General features: G+C 36.1%; 2 protein-coding genes and 2 non-coding genes across 4 annotated transcripts; all 4 read left to right on the top strand.

Moving 5' to 3' along the window:
* Positions 1-304: 304 nt before the first annotated feature.
* Positions 305-6615, top strand: gcshb (glycine cleavage system protein H (aminomethyl carrier), b). Its single transcript, XM_048185560.1, has 5 exons — positions 305-663; positions 3638-3717; positions 5831-5894; positions 5974-6105; positions 6185-6615. Exons 1-5 carry the CDS (start codon positions 513-515, stop codon positions 6280-6282), a joined length of 525 nt encoding a protein of 174 aa, XP_048041517.1. The 5' UTR covers positions 305-512; the 3' UTR covers positions 6283-6615.
* A 3561-nt stretch (positions 6616-10176) lies between these two features.
* Positions 10177-15994, top strand: rpl13 (ribosomal protein L13). The gene is made up of 6 exons (XM_048185559.1): positions 10177-10324; positions 10875-10990; positions 11074-11215; positions 12852-13025; positions 13282-13338; positions 15771-15994. The coding sequence occupies exons 2-6, from the start codon at positions 10887-10889 to the stop codon at positions 15927-15929; spliced, it is 636 nt and encodes a 211-aa protein (XP_048041516.1). The 5' UTR covers positions 10177-10324; positions 10875-10886; the 3' UTR covers positions 15930-15994.
* LOC125265946 lies at positions 12708-12789 on the top strand. Its single transcript, XR_007184379.1, has one exon. It is a non-coding gene; the product is annotated as a small nucleolar RNA MBII-202 (small nucleolar RNA).
* LOC125265944 lies at positions 13121-13201 on the top strand. Its single transcript, XR_007184378.1, has one exon. It is a non-coding gene; the product is annotated as a small nucleolar RNA MBII-202 (small nucleolar RNA).
* Positions 15995-16662: the final 668 nt, after the last annotated feature.

Raw genomic sequence — 16662 nt, 5'->3', positions numbered from 1 at the left:
GTCCAATGTAACTGTGATGTCCATGTCAAATATTTAATAATAACAATAAAAAATGTATACATTATGCTTAAGTATTGTGATATTTTGGATAGCCAATCATTAGTACAATATGTTTAATTTGATGAATTACACCTGTGGTTACTCTGCTACATCCAGTGAAAATCACCGGTTCATTAAAAGTAATTGGCAAAATGGCTAATAAAAGTTATTTTAGGTTCTGAGAAATAGTTTAGCTTTCTTAGTTTGAAGATCTCTCACTTCTGAGCCCCTTCTAAAGAAACTTGGGTCTACTTATTGTGCTACACGCATCCTTTTGATTTCGTCATGTTTGGACTTTGTATAACAGGTCGTTTAGTCCGTGCCAATGTTCTTGTCGTTATCGATATCTCTAGTCTAACTTATCAGCACCGTGAGGTTTAGCGGGAGCGCGCTTCTCGCCTATCTCGCGCGCCTCTCGTTCGGTCAAGTGCATCAGGCTGTTATTTCATGTCTGAAGCCCAGAGTCGGTGAAGATGGCGATGTGTGCGTCGCTCCGATGTGTTTCAGCAAACTTTTCGGCAGCATTGCCCCTGCTCTCGAGACCAGCACATATCTGGACGTGCCAAAACTCGCTAAGACCAAACATCTTAAGGACGCTTTACACGAGCTCGCGGCTTTCGGGAGGTAAAAACTTTACTGAACTCACGGTTCCCCGGTTTTATATACTGAAGCCATGCCTGTTTTTAAGAGCTTTAATAGGGTGTGATTATCAACTGAATTTGTTTTGAGATTTAAACGTTGGTACTTTGTTTCGTTTGTTACGTCACGAAGGCGTTTTGTACATTATAGTGATTTATTCGCGGTAAATTGCTTGATTTTTCGCAATTCTCCGTTTCTTTTTCGTTATTGCACATTTTTACTATTATTTAAAGTGTTAAAAGTATCTAACTGGCCCGTGTAAGATGAATGTAATTTTTGCTGACCCTTGCATCGGATCAAACTCGCCCTGCACTAATTTTCTCGGTTCGGGTTTTATCATGTGGCTTTAATTATTTTGGCTATTCAAAGTTAAGACCGTGCTGTATCTCGTGCCTCTGAAGTTTGATTAGAGACCCCTGACTCTACACATTATATCTAACCGAAATGTCATCTCCAAATCTATGCATGTATGAAATGCATCACCTTCAATATGTTCCCTCAAGATTAAAATAACAGGAGTGTTTTGCATAAAGCTCAGCCATGCTCCAGCATTCAGCCCTGCTCACAATCTGGTTTAAACCTGTATTGTTTCTGCATGGGCTGATGCTTGAATCCTCAGTTGAGGCATTGCCCTCTGGGAGTCCTCAGCAGCGGTTACATTGGTGTGCCAGACTATTTGAGCTATGCTCTTAATATGGAGTTTATATATTTTCTTTAATCAAATTATGAAGAATCAGTACTTTCTTTTTGAATCGGGTCTTGTGCAAGGGCATCATATGGAAGTGGACGTTTAATATGAATCACTTGTTTTATCATGTGAATCTAATTTTGTAGTGTTTTTTTTCTATAGAAACCCATGAATGGGTATTTAAGAAACCTGTTTGAAAGCTGGTTATTTTGCAATTGCCTGGCACAGACAACCGTTCAGCGTGCCCTAACGAGACCTTTTTACTGCTGCTTCCACCTTCAGTGACTGCGTCATGTTCGGTACAATGATATGAGAAGGTAGATTCAGAGTTAGAATAATTTAGAAAACCCAATGCAGTGAAATGGAAAGCCTGATCTGGAAATAATTAATGCGTCTTTGGGCTTATGGAGTTCAAATGGTCAACTATTATCAGGCAGAAAGTTAATATTTATGTAATAAATGTCCTTGAAAGAAATGTCAGGTTTAAAGTAATCGTTCTTCAAAACATAAGGGAAATAGTGATTCTCGTGTCATTCCAAACCCATCTGACTTGACACACACACACACACACACACACACACATTTATTTATTATTTTTATTTTTATTTTAGAAGAATATCCAGGCCACTCTTTTTCCATATAATGACAGTGAACTTCGCTGTCAAGCTCCAAATTGACACACAAAGTATCGTAGCATGCAAGCCATATGGAGTGTAAGTATGGCGAGTCTTCTCAAGCCATGTGATAGCTTTGCAGAAGGAACTTTTAAGTCATGGGTACGTTTACACGACAATGATGTACTAAGGAAAAGTTTTTACTTTGCTTTTTTTTCTGTGTACAGGCGACAATGTTGTCAAGTGATCTCCGTTCACACGGATCCGTGAAAATGACTAAAAACGCTGTATTATGCTGCCAGGCCAGTAGTTGGCGATGTCACTCTGTAAAGAAACACTACGCGCCCATAGACTGAACACGTAACACATATGCGCGTGACGTCACCATTTTTGTAGTTTACACAGACTATAACGGTATCGTTTTCAAAAACTTGTAATTTGAGACCTGTTTTCAAAAGTTAGCATTTTCAGGCCCCCAAAATGTCATTGTCGTGTGAATGAACTGCCAAAATGCTTAAAACGTTTTCTGCTTTTAGTTGAAAACCGTGTTGAGTAAACGGCCTCTTGACCCTTCACAAAGACCCCCCCCCCCCCCGCTGTCACGCCACACAGAGTGAAAAATACATTGTGGAGCAAAGAGGACACTGACAACACATCGACAGACAAGACAGAGCAGGTTACTTATGATATTAAACAAAGCCCCAGCTTTCAAATTGTGTAGTTTTTTTTAAAGAAGTTCGAACAATAAATACAGTTTTGTGGCTCTTTAATGTGTCGAGGCAGATTGTTGTAGTGCCTCAGCTCAAGCGGCTCATGAACCGATCATCTCTTTTTACTAGTTAATTTATAGCATCAAATAAACATGAATGAACATCAGAATGAATGTTGTTTCAAACACGGAAAGACATCAGTACGCACCATTTTTCAAGTTTAAGTCCACCAAGGTTAATCTTCTAACTCAAGACTGCTTTGTTGGACAAAATGGTGGATTCAGCGTTCTGATTGGTTAGATTGCTTGTCAATCAAACTCCCGGCGAAGGGTCAATTGCATGAAAAACAATGACAATTCAACATTTCCCCATTTTGTGTTCCACATTAGAAAAAAGTCATAAAAAAGTCAGTTCTCCAATGGTAGAGTCCTGGACCCTCGTATCTCCCAATAATAAGACCTTTAAAAGTGTGGTTGATTATGATTTCACTTTTTTAACTTTAGTTAGTGTGTAATATTGCTCTTTGAGCTTAAACAACATCTGCAAAGTTACGATGCTCAAGTTCAATGCAAAGGGAGACATTTTCTTTTTGCTGTTTTAAGGACTACAACAAATGGCTGGTAGGGACTACAACAAGCTTCTTCCTGGGTTTGTGACATCACTAACCCTAAAATTTACATAAACCCCGCCCCCGAGAACACACAACAAAGGGGGTGAGGCCATATTGAGCTGCTTTAGAGAAGAGGAAGAGTTGTTGTAGTAGAGTGTTGTGCAAATTTGACAAGCTATAATAAATGATCTGTGGGGTATTTTGTGCTGAAACTTCACGGACACATTCTGGGGACACCAGAGCATTATAGATCCCCTTTAACTAGTTGTTCTGTTTATCTTGATTGTTTTATGATTAATATTCTCTGTATTAATCAAATGCTCTTGTGTCTTTACAGCTTTGAAGTTTACAGACAAACACGAGTGGGTGCGAGTGGAGGGGAGTGTAGGAACAGTCGGCATCAGCAACTTTGCTCAGGTTTGCTCCCCTCTATAATGAAATTGGTGTTAACTAAAGACGTGGTGTCAGTTCAGCTGAGAGTGTGTAGTATTCATATTTGGTGTAATAGAATTGAAAGCAGAAATGAAATCAATAGAAATGACAGAGCAACAGTAATTTATTTATTTGCGACAAGAATATTTTTCAGTTTCATAAGGTGTGTTTAGATCTAGTTTTTGAGTGAAAAAAGGTCTAAAAATGTTTTAAATGTAAAGAAAAACAATAGATTTTCCATTTGTGATTCAACGGTGAGCTGTAACACGCACCGGGATTCTTTCTCCACAAGTCTTTTATGTTAGTTAAGCCATGTTCAGACTGCTAGCAAAATATTTTTTTTGCATAGATTTTATCCAGATGGGTTTTTTAAAGTCTGGACAGCAAAAAAAACACATGCAATTTAAATTTTTTTTCCTGCATCTGTTTTTAAAAAAAGCCTTGTCACATACGTTGGTTGGTTATGTCTGGACACACAAATCCTATTTGATCACTTAATAGTGCGGACAGTCTGCCTGACAAGATCTGATTTGAGAAAAAAATCCAATTTGCCTACAGTCTGAACATAGACTTAGAGGTTGAATTCAAATCAAATACTGTCCGTTCTACTTCTAAATAGGATGCATACTTCATAAATATTGTGAAAAATATGGTTCAGATCACTCTAACCATATATGGAAATGGGTGTGTCCTTATATGGTCACCAATGGATCCTGGCTGTCATCTAGTGTTAAAGTTTGGTACTGAAAGTTCATTTTTTGAGATATCAATCCAGATTTATGGCTTTGATTTTCTTGCAGTTTTAGAGTTGAACAAGTTTTGTTAAATATATATTTTTGACGTTATCGTTGTGTGTGTCGTGTTAAGAGTGTCGCAAAAGACAGCTTCACGTTTTTTTTTAAACTTAAACTTCTATAATTTTTATTATTGTTTCAATTTGTACTTAAAGGGACACCCAAAAATTCAAATTATGATTGATTTACTCACCCTCAAGCCATTCTAGGTGTATTTGACTTTATTCTTTCGGACGAACACAATCTGAGATATATTTAAAAATATACTGGATCTTTCAAGATTTATAATGGTGTTGAATGGGGGTTGAGATTTTGAAGCCCAAAAAAATGCATCCATCCATCATGAAAATACGTCTCCAGGGGGTTAACAAAGGCATTCTTAAGGGAAGCGATGGGTTGTTGTAAGAAAAATATCCATATTTAAAAAATTTATTAACCAAAATAACCAGCTTCCAGCAGACGACCATCTTTAAAACCATCTTTAAAATTTCTCATTTTAGACTTCTAATTCATGACCGATGTTTTGTTTGCTCGATCCTCTGCGCTTCCGCGTTCGTCATTACATCATGCGTCGGGTCAGAGGTCACTCTCCCGCCGCAAATCGATGTGTACGGCCGTCTGCCGGAAGTTAGTTATTATGGTTAATCATGTTTTAAATATGGATATTTTTCTTACAAAAACCAATCGCTTCGCTTTAGAAGGCCTTTATTAACCCCTGGAGACGTATGGATTATTTTTATGATGGATGGATGCATTTATTTTGGGCTTCAAAATCTCGCCCCCCATTCACTACCATTATAAAGCTTGGAAGAGCCAGGATATTTTTAAATATAACTCTGATTGTGTTCATCCGAAAGAATAAAGTCATATACACCTAGGATGGCTTGAGGTTGAGTAAATTATGGGATAATTTTCATTTTTGGGTGAACTAACCCTTTAAGTTTGGTCTCTTTTTAAAGGAGACACTTGGCAGATTATCGTAGAAGTAGACAAAGTATTCAAGTGTTATAACAATTTAAGATGGAAATGTCATTTTAAGGCCTATGCTCAAAAAGTGGGACTGACAGTTTAACAAGTTAAAGTCAGCATGAAACCAAATTCACAACCCATTTTACAGTCATAATATCATGCATTTCCAAGTAAAATGAAATATTCAGTAAGAAGGAGGGGAGAGAGGGGTTGAAACAAAATCATAATTTTAAAAGTTATAGTTGTTTTACATGAATGTTATTGCAAAATGTTCTTTTAATGGAGTTCTCAAGTTTAGTTTAATGGTCTTCTCCCTTAATTTCGCTTAACCATAGGAAGCGTTAGGTGATGTGGTGTACTGTGGGCTTCCAGAAGTGGGAACAAAGCTTGAACAAATGGGTGAGAATCATTTGAAATCTCCATCTTATGCCTTTTGCCTGCTACAGCACAGACGACACAGATTGTATTTGTTTTCCAGAGGAGTTTGGTGTTTTAGAAAGTGTCAAAGCTGCTAGTGAGCTGTATTCTCCACTGACTGGAGAGGTGACCGAAATCAACACAGAGCTGGCAGAAAACCCTGGACTAGTAAATAAAACATGCTACGAAGACGGTGAGTGCAGCTGATATCACTAAATACTCTACGTGCATGTTTAATATACTGCTAAATCCTTCCTTTCTCCCTCTTGAAGGATGGTTAATTAAGATGACCATAGAGAAACCTGCAGAACTTGATGAACTCATGGATGAAGCTGCTTATGAAAAATTCATCAAATCCCTTGATTCGTAAAGCTTTTCAGACCGCTATTGATCATTCAGAGCCTTTAAGGATTCACGACGGCTACTTTAGAATGCTGATGGTAGAACGAGTACTAATACAATTCTTTGCAATCTATTTATTTTGGTTTTGTAATTTCTTTTTCCACCAAAATAATCTTTTGTAATGTGCTAGTTTAACAAACTTGTGAATTTTGCAGCCTAAAGCCAAATATTTCAAAGGGCTTTTAGATACAATTTGAGGTGCTTTAAATGGACTCAAACAAAGAGAGGGCTGCTTCTGCTGATTGTCTTAAATAGTACGTTTGTCAGTGTAACGTGACATGCAATAAAATCGAAAATGTAACATTTTGAGCCACAGTTTGCTTCTGTTCTGTGTTCAGCTCTTACACTTTCAGATTCAAATTGTCTTATGACACTAGTAACTTATTGTGCTCATACGACTAAAACATGATCAGTTTTTTTTTTTTTTTCTTCATGATCAGTCACAATTCATGTACAACTGTGAAGCATTGCTTCAGGAGTACCGTGATAGTACTTACAGCAAATGCTTTCATCGTATATTACCAAAATATCTGCAATACCATTCAAAAGTTGAGATGGGTTTTTGAAAGACGTCTCTTATGCTAACCAAGGCTATATTTATTTAACTGTTTTCTGTTTGAATATAATACAAAATGTCATTTATTCCTGTTATGCAAAGCTGAATTTTCAGCAGTCTTCAATGTCACGTGATCTTTCAGAAATCATTCTAATATGCTGATTTGCTGCTCAAGAATCATTTCTTATTTGAAAATGAATGTGCCGCTTAAAATTCCCCTGAAGTCAATAATTTTATCCCTTAAAACACATCTTTGAGCACCAAAATTACATATATTTTTTTTTTTTCTTGTGAAGAAATCCCTTAAAATAGCTTGAATGTAACTCGACACCCTTGCTTAATTTAGTATACAGGGATCTATGAATATTCTAATTAGCCCCGCCTCCACTCACTCGCACGAGCTCAGAGATCCACTCAGAGATGCTTCAGATCGGTCATGGTTAATGATATGCTAAACCCCACCAGCATGTTGACGTGATTGGTTACAAGGTAGTTTGTGATGTCAGAAACACCAGCGATTTCAAACCACATCTTTAGATCACTGCAGTTTTAAAGAGAAAGTACTCAGCAATTGTGTTTATTAATTTGCAGATGGTTTGTCTTAAAGCATATCAAAAACACAACACAGACATATAAACAACATTATAAACTTGATTTTCACCACAGGGGGACTTTAATATTTTTGTGGAAACTATGATTTATTTTTTATTTTTTTTTCAGGATTCTTTGATGAATAGAAAGTTCAGCATTTATTTGAATATATTTTTTTTTTGTAAAAATTACAAATTTTAATCAGGGTTTGCTGAATAAAAGTTTTAATTTCTTTCTCTCCCCAAACTTTCAAACACATTATCACAAGAAATGCACCATTGTTTGTTTCTGGTATTTGTTTTCTTTGTCAGCAAATGGCACTAAAATCATTTGAGGCAGTGTTTTGTTGTTGTGCTCTGTTTGATGCTGAGAGAGAAGTGTAGAGAAGGAAGTGCACACATGCAGAAGGGAACATGGCCGCCTCCCAGCCCAGAACACCTTGACCTTTGCCCTTAGATTAAAACACTGAGTTTCAGTGTTCCAATGATCAATGATTAATGAAAGGGTGATCATATAATATCTTTTTTTGCCTTTTAGAAAATCTGAAACCTGTGTTCAGATTTCACATCAGATTTCTTAGGAAACATTAACTCAGAAGGACACTTACTTAGATGTTTATAATGTTATTATTTTGGTCACTATATACAAATTGTAATTGTAAAACTGATTAAAAGTTCTTGAAACTCCATGTAATGTAACCGTCTCAGGTACCAAATAAAATATGGCTAATTTGTGGAGCATGCAGTATGTAAATTGACGTTGATAACATAAGTGCCAAAAGCAAACTGACAATAGCCTTTGTTTTAGCCTTTTTGTTTTAAAACGACCAACCCAGTTTGAATCAACAATAAATCTGTTAATTTAAAAAATAATCTGTGCATCTCTAACAACTCCACGTTTTCTAATTTCTACACAAGAACATTTGGCCGCCTTACTTACAACGCCCCCTAATGATTGATTTTAATTCTCTCATTAGATTGCAGACACCTGTGTTGAATACTTTTTAACTTGGCATTAGCATTTACAACAAGAAATGTAATAATAAACACATCCGGCAATTTTTTCAGAAAAGAGACCAAATTCGCCCTAGAGGCAGATCTCATTGGGTTGCCCTAATTGATAATATCGACTGGAGAAAAGCATGGTTGTTAGCCTATAAATATTTTATTCCTAATAAGACTAAAGAAGTAAATACTGCATAAGATATACCCGGTTAATTCAACAATATCCAAATATGTTGATATTCCTAGTACTTGCTCATTTTGTGGTCATGAAGACGAAACATTGATACATTTATTCTATTCTTGTGAATTGGTTCAAATGTTTTGGTCTAACTTATACTCTAAATAAAACCCCCATCAATACACTATCTTTTCATTTGAAAGATATTATTTGTTATTACACTGATTCCAACAAATCTAAATATTTTCATGTTTTTTATTTTGTTTTCCAAATTTTTCATCCATAAACAGAAATTTATGAGCTCACTTCCTACTCTATCACATTTTTTGATTGAGGTAGACTCGCTGCTTAAATCTTTTAGGTTAACTAGTAATGCAAAATGTGATCGATTCCTAAAACTATATGAACAATTCTTTTGTAATGGCTCTGATGGTTAAGTTTAATCAGCTGTCTCATGTATTGACCATGTTTTGTTTTTTGTTTTTTTCGGATGATCTATTTCTTAGTATTGTTTCCCCAGAAAATGTAAGGTACGTATCCCCTTATTTCTCTGTTTGTCTTTTAGTGTCCTCTTCATATGTATGTAAACGATTCTTAATACGTCCTTTAGATATTTGATTCATACAAATGTCTTTTATTTCTAAATTCTAATGTTCTCCTGAAGGTGTTTGTATATTTGTATGGTTCTTGAATAAAATCATGCACATAATTAATATAATATTATAATATAGTTCAGTTCTAAAGCCAGTCTATTTAGAATCCATTAAAGTGATAGTTCACCCCCAAAAAAATGAAAATACTGTCATCATTTACTCACCCTCAAGTTGTTCCAAACCTGTATGACTTTCTTTGTTCTGTTGAACACAAAAGAAGATATTTTGAAGAATGTGGGGAACCGAACAGTTCTGGGGCACCATAGTAATTTTTTTCCTACTATAGAAATCAATGGAGCCCCAAAGCATCCTGGTTACAAACCTTCTTCAAAATATCTTCCTTTGTGTTCAACAGAACAAAGACATTTATACAGGTTTGAAACAACCTGAGGGTGAGTAAATGATAACAGAATTTTCATTTTTAGGTGAGCTATCCCTTTAAAAGAATCCATTTCACACATGACTGCAAAAGTCATGGACGTTTTCAGTGTGTGACCAATAAGTTTGTCAAAATTGTCTGTTACTGTTTGTGCAATGTCGACAACAACATTACTGCAATAAATTGAGTGTTACAAAGGCATATTTTAAAATAATATTCATCTTAGTAGTTTTATTCCTTCATCTGCATTTTTACATTCTTGTTTTTCATGTCTTATTAGTTTTATTTTGAAGTCAATATGTTAAATAAATATATATATATATATATATATATATATATATATATGCACGTATCTACTAGATTACGTTAACCCATACAATTAACGACGTTTACATTCACGATCATGCGTCAGAAACGAGTTTTCTAAATTATATATATATATATATATATATATATATCATAAAAAAATATTAGTTGTCGAACTTTTAATAAACGTCACATCCACGTGCTAATTTGTCGCAAAAAAATCCGGCTTCACACTTCCGGTAGACCGGCGCGTTGGTCGATGCTATTGGCTCTTTTCTTCACTTCCCTTAAAACTCTGCGTTGTCATTTCCTTTTCCCTTTCAGCCATTTTCCGCTAAGGACGGTACGTGCATTTATTCCGGCTAAACATCAAGTTTATCCGCTTTAATCCTCATTATCTCTCTATTATATGATACTCCAAATAGTATATCGTTAAAATGTGCTTTATTTCACGCGCGTACCTGTCTGTATTGTGTGTGTTTTCTGTTCTGGAGAGAGAGAAAAGATCATTTTAGCACACGGTACCCTGTCTCAGCTCTCCACACTCCTGCGCGCCTGTTTCAGTGTTTGTTTTAAATGTTAACGCGCTCCTCATGAAGCCGTCGAAATGTCTTGCAGTCTATGACTGAAGCAGTCTAAATAAACGAGGTTGTTGAATTCAGCAGAACTCTTCATTAGGCGTGTTTACTGTCTTTACTCCTCAAGCATGACACCTCGTCAGGGAGCAGCAGAGCTCACACGAGTGTCTTCACTTGTGCTTCTGACTTCAGTAATGTTTGCGAGGATGTTCTGATAGCTCTCATGAACGCGCAGTTCTCTAACTCTGAACTTCAGTGCATAGTTTCCTGCTCAGGAGCTGCTTGCTTACTGCTGTGACATTTGTTTTGCTCTAGGAGTGAACAACCATGGCTCCCAGCCGGAATGGCATGATTTTGAACCCTCACTTTCATAAAGACTGGCAGAAGAGAGTGCGCACCTGGTTCAACCAGCCTGCCAGAAAGCTCCGCAGGTAACATGTTTGTGCTGGTAAATGGGTTAAAAGTTCATAGAAAGTGGCGGATTATAAAATGCTGCTTGCTTGTTTTTCCTCAGACGCAAGGCCCGTCAGGCAAAGGCTCGCCGTATCGCTCCTAGACCAGTTTCTGGACCTCTCCGACCAGCAGTCAGGTGTCCAACCATGCGGTATCACAACAAGGTCCGAGCCGGACGTGGTTTCACCCTGGAGGAGTTGAAGGTAACTTTGGTGCCAAGTTGTGCTTGATTTTAAAGCCTTAGTTCACCCAAAAATGAGAACTTCACCCTCGTGTCATTTTAAGCCCATAAGACTTTGGTTCATCTTCAAAACACAAATGGAAATATTTTTAATGAAACCTGAGGTTTTTGTCTCGCCATTGAAAAGTCCAGGTAACCAAAATTTCAAAGATCCATAAAAGTGTCATGAAACGAATCCACATGAATCTAGCGGTTTAATCCAATTCTTGTGAAGAGATACAATCACTTTATATGATGAACATTTAATTTGGGATTTTGTTTATCTAAACAATGATCCACACTACAGGTCGACCGATAGTGGATTTTACTGATAACTAGGTTGGATCACGCTTATTGGTTGATTCAACCTGTAGTTTTTAAAATGGATACTGTATGAAAACCAACAAAATGCATAAAATAGTGCTGATTTTAATAATGCTTTGATCATTCATGTTAGTCCTTAGTGCATTAACTAATGTTAAGAGATACAACTTTAAAATGTAAAAATGTATTAGTGAATGTAAAATACTATTAACCTTAGTTAATTTTACAAATGGACTCTTTTACCATTTTTACCAGTTTTACTTCTTATAAATCCAAACAGTCATGCTTAAAGATGGCCATCTTTATAAATATCAACACAAAAGCCACAAAAGCATGGAGCACATTGAAATTACACGCATGTATATTTGCTTATATTTTAGAGCACTTGATGATTATCTAATCAAAATAACAATGTTCATTACAGTGATGATAAAAAAAACTGAAATTTAATGTTTCTGATTTATTAATGTTTGTCTGCTGCATAAACATTAATTTGCTTTCTCACATCACTAGCTTTAAATATGCAACTTTGCATAACGAATGCGTAAGTGACCAGCTGGATATAAACGAATGCAAATAGATGGTAACAATCATGACATTAAACACTTGTGTCGGACTTGTGTGTTATGTCACATTGTTTCAACTGCTTGAGTTAGGCTACTAACGTTAGCGTCCTCAGCCTCGACGGCAAACGTACTGCTGTACTTTCTCTACTAATGCAGCATCTAGTCAACATTTACTTTATAATGATGTGAAAACATATACTGTATACATATCGTTTCATTTTCTAATGTTTTAAATCCGTATCTGAAGCGTCTCGCAATCTCGTGTGTCAAAACAAACACCACGAGGTGTCAGTGATTTGGCCTATAGAGGGTGCTTTCGTACTTTATAATCACAGCGGACCCTTCTCAGCCGTTCATCACATGGAAAATTTATATGGATTATTACCGAAAAAACAATTGTTCCAGCTATTGGTTATCAGTGGCGATTGATCGGATTTGCCGTTGTCGACTTCTAATCCGCATGGAGCACGTCACATATGGTAAACTCGTATGGTATTTTTGGGTGAACTATCTCTTTAACTCTTATGCAGTTCTAACCATCTCCTCGTTCGTACAATGCACTTGGAGTCATTTCAGACAGTCAAATGATGACAATTCTCCGGAATCTCTGTACTTCCTTGATGATCCGATTTGAACCCTTTTTGCTGATGACTGTTTTTGAATCTGTACGGGTGTCAGGGCTGTTCCAGCATGATCTCGTCTCACATGTCTGTCCCGTTGCTCCTATAGGCAGCAGGAATCAACAAAAAGGTGGCCCGCACCATTGGCATCGCCGTTGATCCTCGCCGGCGTAACCGATCCACAGAGTCTCTGCAGACCAATGTTCAGAGGCTGAAGGTGTACCGCTCCAAACTCATCCTCTTCCCGAAGAAGGCTTCTGCACCCAAGAAGGGAGACAGCACTGTAAGTGGCTCACTTCAGCTCAGTTATGAAGCTTAAGAAATCGTCAAATCATGTCATAAAGCGTAATACAAGACTGAAGACTGTTTGCAGTCAAGTGATGACAATTTCTCCGGAATCTCTGCACATCCTTGATGACTTTTGAACCCTTTTTAGCTGATGACTGCAAACTATTCAGCCATAATTCTCTAGAGGGTTTTTTTTTTTTTTTTTGTGCTCTTTTGACTCTTTGCCTTTGTGTGTGTGTGTGTGTGTGTAGGAGGAGGAGCTCAAGATGGCTACACAACTCACTGGACCTGTCATGCCCATCAGAAACGTACGTATCTTTAATCCTATAAAACCTACTTGGGGCCCAGTGGTATCCGTGATGCAGAAAACGTGGACAGAAATTGTATAATTTTATGATTTCAATTAATTACACATGCTTTTTGATTACTAATATTTAATTTAACCATTAAAATGGAGTCCAAAATGGAGTCTAACTACTCTGATTTTTAATGTGCAAAATTCGAAGGCCTTTATTGAATAACAATTGAAACTTTGCTGAAAAACCATATTTTTTGTGCATATTTTTTGCAAAATCTTTATTTTTATAAACTACACATAACGTTTTTTATTTTTTACATTTTTATTAATTTGAAGATGAACAATTGCTTGACTGAAGCAACTGATTTTTTTTTATTTTTTTTTTATTAAATATAATCTATTTTAAGTGTTGTCACCATTAGGGATGGGTACCGAAACCCGGTATTATATTGGCCCCGGGGCTAAATTATGAAAGACCGGTGTATTGATAAGCTCTGACGTTAACGGTTCTGCTATCGGTACTGGAGAAATTATTAAAATACACATACATTTATTATTGCTAAATAGACATTATCTTACAAATTCTGTCTCGCCAGAGTTGCCAGCTATTTCTGTATGCAATAATATTAGGACATTTGTCTATGATGCATTTTTGCTTTCGCAATCCAGAAGAGAGATCGCGCTCACGCAGAGGAGCTATAGCGCGCAGCCGCTCACATAAGCCCTGTTTAATGGTGACGATGGAGGAGAGAACTAAACAACTAAACGTCTGCTTACACTTTAGGCCTGTGATGATATGCTAATTTTATATTTGATTTCGATTTTGGCATCCAAGGATCAGAAAGAAGATGGGTAAAACTATTAAAAACTAGCCGCGTTTCGTCTAGCACACCTTCATTCTCTTCACAGCTGTGCACGTTCGTTCCTCCCTAAACCCAAACTTGGCGTCAGAATCAGCATAATCGTGATTGTTGTAAAATGCAGTCTTTGCTGTTGCTAAATTGCAGTAAGTGTTTGATAATTATCAAGTGTTTGATAACGTTGAAAGCACAATAATCCGCGCAAGAGACGCTGTTCCTCAGGCTGAATTGTGTGTGCGCTCTCAAACGGATTGCATATAGACAAATTGCACTGTGGGCTTCAGATGCACGTCCAAACGATCAAATACACACAAAAATATGTTAAAATGACCGAATTGGATCATGTTCAGCTACTTTTTATTTTTTAGTGTATTTTATTTCGTAAGTGTACATGAAAAGCTGGGAGAAAATCCGATGCGTGTTAATATCTACTGTCTTAAAGTGACAGCAGTCACCTTCTGACGATTATGCCATCAGTGTTAAACAACAAAATGCAAAGAGAAAATCACTCACAGCTCTTCATCTGAATATAGTTAGCTTTAATAAGCATTAATCTATTAATTTATACTGTGAAAACCATGCAGTGTTTTTACATTTGGTTACTTTACTTCGATTTCTTTTATAGGCTAGGCCTATATTACTTACCTGAACACATTAACAAATGAAAGCACGTTATTTCATTTGTATCTTTGTTTTATTGTATTTGTCAGTTTGTTTTACTTTGTTTCTTTGTTCATGTTCTTACTGTATCTTATATATATAAACAAAAAGTACAGATAAGAATACTGTTAAAGTACCGGATCGATAAGCAGTATCGGTAAGAGTAGTAATACCGTTAAAACCTTAACGATACCCATCCCTAGTCACCTTGCTGAAATCTCTAACTTTGAAACAATTTTAATATTTTAAGCTATTTGGTAGCATTTCTGATACCATAGGGAAAAACTTCCATATACACTGACATATAGATATTTTTAAAGTCTCTTTTGTCCATCTATTGAAATTCTAGCCAATCAATATTTTGAAGACATGACTTATATGATGAACAGATTTTAATTTGGGCATTTATTCACATATAAACATTGATCAGTTACCATTAAAATGATCTCGTCCAAATGTTTGCTCACTCAATGTATGTGTTTTACAAGGGTAATTGTGTTACAATAGATAATACACAGCACAAGGAAGCTTGATTTCAAACTCTGAATAGGATTCACAAAAAAAAGACAATAAACGAATTACAAGTACATGCAAATAAATTACAAATAAATACAATAGATACAAATAAACAGTGCGGAATAACACAATCAAATGTAAAATTACACTGGATAGTCTTCATTGTAAAAAAAAAAAAAAAAAGAATAACAATTGTAAAAAAAATTCTAACAATTAAAGTTACAAAATTGTCAAGAGCGAGCGGTGATTCTTTTTTTTTTAAAGATTTTTCTCACTATTTCATATGTCAGACTTTACTGGCTTACTATACAGTGAGTAATGTGTGGAAATGGGTGTTCTTTCCTTTTGGTTTTGTGTATAATGTAATGTTTTGCTGCGTCTGAGGAAGTGTCCATATTTCCCGCAGGTGTACAAGAAAGAGAAGGCCCGCGTGATCTCAGAGGACGAGAAGAACTTCAAGGCCTTCGCCAGCCTGCGTATGGCCCGCGCCAATGCCCGTCTGTTCGGCATCCGTGCCAAGAGGGCAAAGGAGGCTGCCGAGCAGGATGTCGAAAAGAAGAAATAAATGATCATTTGTACGGAACTGTTAAAAAAAATAAATGTATAAAAAAATCTTTTGTCTTTGGAGTCATTTCTTGGAAAACCTTTATACTGTGTAGACTTGTCTGGTTCGTAGAGGATGTCGGTGGGATGTTTGGTGAAATGGCACTTGATTCTCAATCTCAAAAGTGACTTTTTATTTGGAAATACTTCCCAGCATTGCAAAAGTCATCAGCTTGTTTTCTGCTGAGCAGACACTGATGAAATGTACAAAATGAATTTCACACAAGTATCTTACAAAAACTTTAGTGGCCAAAAGTGATGTCCAGAGGGTTTTTTTATGACCCTACAGGTTTAAATGATCAAAAATATTAGAATATATATATATATATATATATATATATATATATTTTTTTTTTTTTTTTAAAGGGGAAAACAAACCACTAATCTTGATTATGGTATTTATCTGACATTATTTGGCATAAAAGGAAAACTACAGCTACAGGCTTTTACTATGGAAAAAAAAAATGCATAGAAAAACAACTACAAAATCAGTTATTTTTGTTTTTAATATTCAATTTCTTTGTGTGACAGCCTGGCCAAAAATTGTCTGCACAATTTGCCATGTTTTGTTGCATTATCACAAATACAAGATTCAAAGTACAACTATATAATATTACAAAATCTTTTACAAAATTGTAATATTTAAAGGATAAAGATGCTAATTTTCCTAGGCCGGATGTCACTTTTGGCCACCA

Source organism: Megalobrama amblycephala, linkage group LG3 (assembly GCF_018812025.1).
Source record: "Megalobrama amblycephala isolate DHTTF-2021 linkage group LG3, ASM1881202v1, whole genome shotgun sequence".
In the NCBI taxonomy this organism is placed as follows: Eukaryota; Metazoa; Chordata; class Actinopteri; order Cypriniformes; family Xenocyprididae; genus Megalobrama; species Megalobrama amblycephala.
Note: the sequence above shows the minus strand (reverse complement) of the source record. Positions and strands in the feature narration are given on the sequence as shown.